This window comes from Pangasianodon hypophthalmus, chromosome 25, assembly GCF_027358585.1.
Source record: "Pangasianodon hypophthalmus isolate fPanHyp1 chromosome 25, fPanHyp1.pri, whole genome shotgun sequence".
NCBI classification, from domain to species: Eukaryota; Metazoa; Chordata; class Actinopteri; order Siluriformes; family Pangasiidae; genus Pangasianodon; species Pangasianodon hypophthalmus.
This window is the reverse complement of record NC_069734.1, coordinates 2,975,858-2,985,640: the sequence shown is the minus strand read 5'-3', so window position 1 is coordinate 2,985,640 and position 9,783 is coordinate 2,975,858. Positions and strand designations below refer to the sequence as shown.

The window sequence follows — 9,783 nt, the reverse complement described above, 5'->3', positions numbered from 1 at the left end:
CATCACAAATTATACTTATTACCAATTTTAATTTAATTTTAAATGACCAAAAATGTATTATTTTTTACATTTATTAGCCTGTTTGTTTGGTCACTAGTTTTAAAGGAGTTTAATCCAAACTTTAATAATTCAAGAAGAAGCCAGCGTATAAATCATAGTAAAACACTTGGATGTAACATGTTCTGTCAGTGAAAATGTCAGGACTGAAAAACTCTGTGGCTCTAATGAGCAGATGAAATATTTATCATATTGTATTTCAAATTAATTGAATCAAATAAAACTGTACCGAGGGTTTCATAAAAGAATTTCGCAAAAAATCCCGGCTAAAAAAACTTTAAGAATCGCTTGAGTCAAGAGATGGACGCGTGTGAAGCGAGATTTCACACTTCCAGCCTTTTCGAGCTGTTTTTAAAAAAACAAACAAACAAAAAAAAAAGCTTGTCTTTCCACTCTGACGCTCGATCCCTGACCGGTTTTTGGTGTCAAACAAGTTTTTGTGTAGACATTAGATAAATATAAATGTACATGTCTTTACTGGAAGCTTATCAGCCACCCGATATAACACAATACATATTGAAGGAATATCTTTGTATCGTGATTTGATATTATCGTCATATTACTGCCGGGAGATTTTCATGGTTTCATGTCACGAAAGACATGGTCCCCATTTACTGTCAGGAAAAAAGGCTTCACTGAGTTTGCACTACTTGCTATAGATGGTGCTGTTCCTATTTTTGCACATCTACATTTTCCAAAGTCTATTCTAATGAATAAAAAATTAAGAACAAAAACAATGTTGAAATCGTAATCAAGGCTCGCCCAGCCCTATGTCATATCATTCATATCTGCAATAAACTATAAAAAAAATCTCCTTGTTCTTTTTTTCTCTTCCTTGTTCCTCGTTAACTACTTTATTCTGGGAATGTTTTCTTCACTGATTTTTAGGTGTGGTGTCACGGATTCGCTGGCATTTTGTTAGCATTTTTGATGATCTTAAGTTAATATTTGTAATGTAATGTAAGTTAATATTTAATATTTAATTTTATCTTACTTCCTGTTTCTCAAGGACACGGTGGACCAGCGTAAAGCTGACGCAGTGGCCGCTCAGGTCGAGCGTGGTACAGCGGCTGCAGTAGAGCACCACCCAGTGGCCGCACAGCGTCACAACAGCCCTGATATGAAAGGTAGAGCTGTCTGTGCTGCCACCTGCAAACCTGGCACGCTGTTTACGTCTTTATCTCGCCCTGCTGTTATAGTCGCTGAAAAACAAAAAGCACATGTTAAAATCATAATAATAAAACATGCCATATTTTACTTAATGAATATTCTCAATTGCAAAGTATTTCTCTCTCTCTGTGTCTGTTTCTGTGTCTCTGTCTCTTTTTATATTTCTCTCTCTCTCTCTCTCACACACGTCCTTTCTGTCTCTCTCTCCTCTGTTTATTTCTCTGTTCCTCTCTCTCTCGTCTTCCCCTCTCTCTCTCTCTCTCTCTCACACACGTCCTTTCTGTCTCTCTCTCCTCTGTTTATTTCTCTGTTCCTCTCTCTCTCGTCTTCCCCTCTCTCTCTCTCTCTCTCTCACACACGTCCTTTCTGTCTCTCTCTCCTCTGTTTATTTCTCTGTTCCTCTCTCTCTCGTCTTCCCCTCTCTCTCGTCTTCCCCTCTCTCTCTCTCTCTCTCTCTCTCTCACACACGTCCTTTCTGTCTCTCTCTCCTCTGTTTATTTCTCTGTTCCCCTCTCTCTCGTCTTCCCCTCTCTCTCTCTCTCTCTCTCTCTCTCTCTCTCTCTCTCTCTCTCTCTCTCACACACTTTTCTGTCTTCCTGTCTATTTCTCTCTCTGTCTCTTTCTCTCTGTCTCTTGTGCTCCCTCTCGCTCTCTTTTTCTGTCTTTATCTGTCTGTCTCTCTCTCTCTATTTGTCTGTGTCTCTCATTCTTGCTCTTGCTCTCTTTCTTGCTTCCCTTCCATGTCTCTCTCTCTCTCTCTCTCTCTCTCTCTCTCTTTCTCTCAGATGATTTGGGGAAACCAGGAAGTGATGCTGGAATGCCTGGTATTGAAGACAGTGAAGTGGGAAAGGTAGATGAAATGCAGTTTGGTGAGTATTAACAATGCGACGGATCTGTTTCCCACCCAAAGCCGTTAATGTTAAACAATTAATTCTGTTCATAGTTCATAAAGTCACAACTTGATCTGTGCTGCACAAGAAAATCAGGCTTTAGAGTTGCCTCTAAGGAGGAGAGGAGGAGAGAATTTTTCACTCATTATAGAATTTAAGTTTTTTATTGTATATTTTAGGTTTGGTTTTATAGGTGTGCAGACAGATACAGGTACAAACAGCAAATAAACTGAAGGAATGTAAAGTATTACTTAATGTTCCCTCAGCCCTGAAAAAGCCAGCCATCACAGCGCAGCACATGGAGCCAGCAGACGCGGTCGTGGTGCTGCAGGACAAACAGACTGGAGCTGGAGCAGGTGCTGGTCCTGATGCTGGTCCTGATGCTGGTCCTGATGCTGGTCCTGATGCTGGTCTTGATGCTGGAGCTGATGCTGCTATTGACACTGGAGTAAGAGCAGGAGCTGGAGCTGGAGCTGGAGCAGGAGAGGGACCTGGGTTCGATGCTCCTCACGGCTTCCCTCTGGACCGTCCTGACCTTCCCCAGGATGGAGGAGCAGGAAAGGGTCTCCCACCAGTCCAGCAGCAGGTTCCTCAGCCGCTCATGGACAGACCCGTGGTGCTGAACGAAGGCAACAAGGCAGCCGTCCAAGCAGACGAGTTGGGAGAGCAGCGGCGCCAAATGAGAGGTGAGCATCAAAGAAACGCATCGTCAGGCTGAACAGGAGGCGTGTCCTTAACTGTATTCAAATTAGTTATGATGCTGTAAAAAAAACACATACGATTTGCAAGGAATAAAACACTTAAGGTAAGGATGTGCTGCTATAGGAAAATAATCCATCAAAAGAATTACTTTTCTAAAATACCAACACGTCCTGAAGTGTTTTATTCCTCTTGTATCACAGCAGTTTCTAATGATTAGATTGAACTTTTTATCTGTTTGTAGTTACTCAGTTATTTGGTGTCATGGAACATATTCTCACTTACCTTATAGCAGCTGTAAACAGTCGTTCGCTCACCAGCCTCTCCCTTTTTCTCTCTCTTAGAGTTAATAAGATGGAAAAAAAACATAGTTTGTAATGTTACAAAGAAACCAGAAGGCATAAACTCCTCTATCGTGGCACTCTGACACTGGAGACTCCTTCCATAAATGTTTAAAAAAAAAAAAAAGTCGTCTCAAGTCCCTGTGAATGAGCTGTAACCATAGAAACAATAACGTATTAGAACGAGCACATTAATATAAACCTGTGATATGGAGCTGCACTACTGTCAGACCTGCTGTTGTAGAAAATTAATCAACACCTTCTGACCAATCAGAATCCAGAAATCAACAGCTGTGCTATAAGCTTCAGTAAACTCCTCTGGAGTATCCACTGAAATCTTTACTCTCATTAGTTCCTGTTCAACGTGTAGTGAATAAAAATATCTTGTATATTTGACTAAAATAAAGATAAATGTAAGTATTGAGTTTAATATTAGAATTAATTTGAATATGTAAATTGTTGAGCTGGTTTTGATCTGTGGTTCTCCGCATGTGCAGATCCTGATAATCCGGGAGCAGCGCTGCCTCCTCCCCCGAACCCTGCTCAGGTTCTGCCCAACCCCATCGACCCCCAGCGAGATGCTGCCCTCGCTGCACCGCTCCGACATCGGCAGAGTGAGTATGAGCAGCTCTCTGTGTGTGTGTGTGTGTGTGTGTGTGTGTGTGTGTGTGTGTGTGTGGGTTCTAGCGTGAGTTTCTCTGGTCCTGAGTAAGAAGAACACGATGTTAAAGCAGTTAGGACGCTGGTGTGTAGGTGCGCTTGCGTGAGAGTTGCTGCCCGCATCCCTCTTTTCATCCCTTTCTCTTTCCTCGTTCCTTACTCTCTTAGGAATGAATGAATGAATTATTCGTTCACTCACACTGCCCTCTCTCCTAATCCTGACTGACCTCTTCCTTTTTCTCTCCATGTTTTCCCTCTCATTCTTCTCTCTCTCTCTCTCTCGCTCTCTGTCTCTCTTTCTCTCTCTCGCTCTCTGTTTCTCCGCCCCGCTCAGGCCGCTTCTTTGACGAGAACGAGTCCCCCGTAGATCCGCAGCGCACCTCCAAGCTGGCGGACTACAATGGGGACGACGGCAACGTGGGCGAGTACGAGGCCGACAAGCAGGCCGAGCTGGCCTACAACGAGGAGGAGGACGGTGACGGCGGCGAGGAAGACGCCCAAGGTGAGCCCGGTAGATGGCCGGCTGTCCCTCGCGTCGCTCTTCCTCCTCCGTCCGTCCTCTCTTGTCCCGTCCCCCTCCCTCATTTTTGCCATCACTCGTCTACTTAGTCCAAATAGTGCTTTGTGTAGAGTCACAAGAGAGTGGGGGTGTCTGGGTAAAAGAGCTGTGTGTGTGTGTGTGTGTGTGTGTGTGTGTGTGTGTGTGTGTGTGTGTGTGTGTGTGTGTGTGTGTGTGTGTGTGTGTGTGTGTGTGTGTGTGTCTCTGTTTGCTCGCTCGTAGTTCTAAACTAATGCATATACATCATTTGGGTGCACTTTCAGGGAAACATTTTTGGAAGTTTTGTTTAAAGTAAGTGCCCTTGGGTCGTGTCCTACAAATAAAAATGTTTCCTGCTTTTCTATCTATCTATCTATCTATCTATCTATTTACTTAAATTCAAGATCATTGAAGCGGTCATGTAAACGGATTAAAGATTAAGGATCTGGTTGAGGACGATATTAAATTACAGCACATCTGAGAATAAAGACGCCTGGATTAGAGTGCAGCGATGAGGTTATTTAGTGTAATGCATATTGTCAATCAGATATCTTTTGGGTTTTTCAACGTGTGTGTGTGTGTGTGTGTGTGTGTGTGTGTGTGCAAAGACAACTGTGGTGAGAGAAAAAAGCTTGTCTGTGTCTAGATTAAAATATAAAAATCTCACAAATATATTTATCACGTTTGTCATGACAGGAAATACAGCGTAATGGTGGGTACTAACCACTGCATACTGGGAACGCCCCGTTTTGGAGACGCTCTGACCCAGTCATCTATCACGATTTGGCCCTTGTCAAAGTCACTCAGATCCTTACAGTTGCCCATTTTTCCTGCTTCCAACACGTCAACTTGGAGAGCTGACTCTTCACTTGCTGCCTAATCTATCCCACCCCTTGACAGGTCCCATTGTAACGAGATAATCAACGTTATTCACGTCACCTGTCAGTGGTTTTAATGTTGTGGCTGATCGGTGTATACAGATTAATAATTATTTTGCAGTGTAGCCTAAAGATGCTGGAAATGTAGGCTGTTAATAAAAGTGCAGTTAGAAAAAAAAAAAGAATAATCTTGTAGTGGTGTGTGTGTGTGTGTGTGTGTGTGTGTGTGTGTGTGTGTGTGTGTGTGTGTGTGTGTTGGACTTTTCAGTGATGTACGCATGTTGTTTTCAGCCGGAGTGTGTGGTGTGTACACTGTGACCCTTGGAGCTCTCTCGTCTGGGCTCCTGTTACTCCGCTACTTTTTATGAACTGCTTATTTTCTGTCATTTCTCTCTCTTTCGTGATGAATGAAACACTACAGTGCTGTCTTCTCGACTTCCTCTCGTAACTCGGACGTGACTATCATCTGCGTCACGCATTCATACAAAAAAACAGTCGAGCCAGAAATTGAGTTTAATCCCAGTCCTCAGTATCGGATTGGTGTATATTGGGGTATTTTGGTACGTGTATATAGATGTTTCTCAGTGACCTGAAATAGGGGGGTGTGAATGTTCTGTCCATTGCCGTCCTTCTTCCCTAAACTCTCTTCCCTTCTCTTTTGTTCCAGATGATGAAGACCGGGAAGTTCCAGGAGAACGCGGCGTGGACTACGGCAAGCGACACCAAGCCATCGACATCCTGTAGCCTCAGTCTGGAGTCTCAAATCAAGACGTCTCCCATAATCACACGAGCAAGACTGGATTAGCAAAAAAAAAATAGTAATAATGAAATATGAAGGAGAATTACTTGAACCTGCATCTTAGCCGGAGCTGTATTTCAACACGGCGTGGATATGGATGCTTCCGTTCAACTTTTTAAGAAGGATTTGACTTTTTTTTTTTTTTTTTTTCTTCTTTTTCTTTCATCACTGACTTGAAATGAATTTTAAAATATCTGAAGGACGTGTAAAATGACTAATGTGCACATGTGTATATATTTAATATGTACATTCGAATTTTTTTTTCTGTTTAACGGATTGTGGTGGTTTTTTTGTTTGTTTGTTTTTGTCAAGTTTAAAGCAGGCTTTTCAATGGACACACACCTGCTGACAAGTTTGTTTTTTTTTTTAAATTTGATTTTATTATTTTATTTTTTTAATGATGATGTTAGGCTGTAGGTTCCTGGCCCGCTGTTGTGGCAGTGGTTCTAGAGAAAGCACCTAAACTCACATCAGAATGAGATCAATACAGAGGACGCAGTTTGTTTCCTTTTTTTTTCCGAACGCTGTGTTTTTCAGAAACACTGCATGGGAAGTTGCCTTTTTCCTTTCTCTCATTCTTCCTTTCTCTGAGACACTTTTGGACAATAAATTGTACAGGACTCTGACAAATCGTTTTAAATTAATATTCTTGTTCCGTTAAGAACTCTTCAGTGATTCAACAGGTGATTTTTTTTTTTTTTTTGATGGATCTTTTATTTTATTTTTTGCATGTGAGTAATTGGATATTAGCCTCCAGAACTACAGAAATACAAAAAGCAATACACTGTACCACAGCAGAGCGAGAGCTACGCAGCTTCCTGTTTACCTGCCAGATATGGATGAGATCGATGACTGATTGATTAATGTACATATTTGTGCCAGCGATCCTGCTGAATTCTGTAGAAAACCTCAGTGTCCTGTAGCCCTCGGACTCTTAACATGTTGCTTTTCCTAATGGAGCGAAACTTAAAGTTACCATTCTGAATGTACTTTAATAACTACGATTGTTCGGAGTTTTTCCAAGTGGCTCTGGATCTTAAGATGTATATAAAACATCTTTACGGTTCTGTACAAAGTTAAACCGTTTATTCCACCTTTCCAAAGAGCAGAGTTGTATTAGACGAGAACTTTTTTGCCATCACTGTGATGCGACTCGGTAGTACTGTACATGTAGATATATACTCAACCGGTTCAACTCAACAGCTTGAAGAAGCGCTTTGCTTGCAGTATAACTAGATGTTAAATATAGAGTTTTTTTTTTTTTTTTAATAATTTGCAAATAAATAATGCGCATTCTGTAAAAATAAAACAAGGTTCACAAATGGATGCTGGAATATTTGCTGTGAATCAAAATTGGTTCACGAATATGTTTGGAATGCACAAACACGTTCTCTTGTCGTTCATCTGTGGATTTCTGAAACGTTTCTCAAAACTGCTGCATAAAAACAGTCCATGAATGTGTTTTACTTCAGACAGTCAGGAACTTATGCAAGGTTCAGCCAATCAGGTCACAGCAGAAATGTGCTTTTCACTGGGTCTGTATCAACCACTGAGGCTGTGAGACAGACTTTTGCCAGGCACAGCCAATCATCCAATCAGGTTGTGAAACAACAGGTTGGTACATTTTGTGAACAATCACAGCAGACATGTACTTTTCTCTCGGTCTGTAGAAACAAAGCAGGTTGTGAGACAACTTTTGCGATTCTCAGCCAATCAGGTTTCGAGACAACAGGTTGTTACTCCGAGCAGTTAAAGCAGAAATGTGTTCAAACAGCCAGATTAATCATTACAAGCACGGAGGGTCGGATTGCCAGGTTCTCTTTCGGCTTGATTTTGCTGTCCATATGTTTGAGATTTGGCATTATTTAATAGCCTGCCCTTTTACTGCCATCAGGAAAGCTGAAGTTTTATAAAATATTGAGACAATAAATGGTACAAAAATACCCTCAGGTGATTAAAGTGGATGAAATTGTTTTATTTTTGTGGAAATTTCGGTATATATTTGCAAATTATGCACCGAAAACAACTCCATAAAGTAAAAATTTTAAAAACTTTTAACATCAGAATTGAAAACATTGTATTTCAAATGACGAAACCTTAGCAGCAGTGGGTATAACGTGAATAATACTGCTTTTCAGCGTTGCTAGGTGTTATTGGAGTAATGATGTTCTTCTCTACTTAACCACCATTTTAGAACCCAGAGAAATGAATGTTATGCTTTTAAACCATCTTTAAAAATATTTACTGATTTCTCCTTCTACAGATCCATATATAAGAGAAAGAAATGTCCATCCAAATACTCACTTCTCAAAAGCTTTATGTACTACACTGCAATTTTTCACACAACCTCTATAAAAATCATGTCCCACTGTTTTCCTGTGATTGGTATCTTTCCTGATGGATGGAGGGATGAAGGGGAGCTGTGAAAATTGCATGGATGAATGAATGGGTGGGAGCTGTAACAGATGGTTGAAATGATAAATTTATGGGAGCTAGACAGATGGATGGTTGAAGATAGATAATCGTAGGAAGACTAAAAGATGAAGGAATGGAAGGACAGGAGGTGGGATGGATGGATGGGTGGGAGCTCTATTAGTTGGATCAATAGATGGATGGATGGATGGATGGATGGATGGGAGCTGTAAAAGTTGGATGTATATATAGGATACATCCATGGATGGAAGCTATATTAGTTGAATAAATGGATGGAGGGATGGAAGATCTGTAAGTTGGATAGATGAATGGATCCTGTATAAGATGAATGGATGGATAGAAGCCATATAAGTTGGATAGATAGATGGATGGATGAATGGCTGAAAGCTGTATAAGTTGGATGGATGGAGGGATGGATGGATGAATTGCTGAAAGCTGTATAAGTTGGATGGATGGAGGGATGGATGGATGAATTGCTGGAAGCTGTATATGCTGGATGGAGGGATGGATCGCTGAAAGTTATGTAAATTTGATAAATAAATGGAATGTGGATGGATGGATAAAAGCTGTATAAGTTGAATAGATGGATGGATGGATGGATGGATGGATGGATGGATGGGAGCTGTAAAAGTTGGATGTATATATAGATGGATGGAAGCTATATTAGTTGAATAAATGGATGGAGGGATGGAAGATCTGTAAGTTGGATAGATAAATGGATCCTGTATAAGTTGAATGGATGGATGGATGGAAGCCATATAAGTTGGATGGATGGATGGATGGATGGATGAATTGCTGAAAGCAGTATAAGTTGGATGGATGGAGGGATGGATGGATGAATTGCTGGAAGCTGTATATGCTGGATGGAGGGATGGATCGCTGAAAGTTATGTAAATTTGATAAATAAATGGAATGTGGATGGATGGATAAAAGCTGTATAAGTTGAATAGATGGATGGATGGATGGATGGATGGACAGGGATGTAGCAGACGAATAGCTGTATAAATGTATAGTAGTTATGAAAGGTGCATGAATTATAAAAGTGATCATAAATTTGCCATGTGTGAGTTTGAGAGACTTTTTTTTTGTCTTTTTCAGACATTATTTTAGCAGTTAGCATGTTCTGTGGTGAAAAGTGCTGAGAACATGCAGCTAAAGTTACTGAATTCATTGAGGTCACGGATTAGAGGATATAAAAGTATAAAACATTAAATGTATGAGCAAGTTTTTCTGTTTGAAAGAAAGGTGAAAATATTGGTTTATTTTGAAACCAACGCTGACAGGAGTTTTAAATGAGAGATGAGAGAAGTGGAGGTGC

General features: G+C 40.7%; 1 protein-coding gene across 2 annotated transcripts in view; it reads left to right on the top strand.

The window, feature by feature from the left end:
- Positions 1–7,356, top strand: part of golm2 (golgi membrane protein 2) — an 18,174-nt gene extending 10,818 nt beyond the window's left edge. Inside the window, exons 6-11 of one of the 2 annotated variants that reach the window (XM_053229577.1) lie at positions 1,067–1,184; positions 2,013–2,096; positions 2,384–2,803; positions 3,655–3,771; positions 4,152–4,319; positions 5,901–7,356. In XM_053229577.1, the coding sequence (XP_053085552.1) occupies positions 1,067–1,184; positions 2,013–2,096; positions 2,384–2,803; positions 3,655–3,771; positions 4,152–4,319; positions 5,901–5,977 (984 nt within the window). In that variant the 3' untranslated portion in view covers positions 5,978–7,356. The remainder of the gene's footprint in view (positions 1–1,066; positions 1,185–2,012; positions 2,097–2,383; positions 2,804–3,654; positions 3,772–4,151; positions 4,320–5,900) is intronic. The other variant, XM_053229579.1, reaches the window with a different exon arrangement.
- The last annotated feature ends 2,427 nt before the right edge of the window (positions 7,357–9,783 follow it).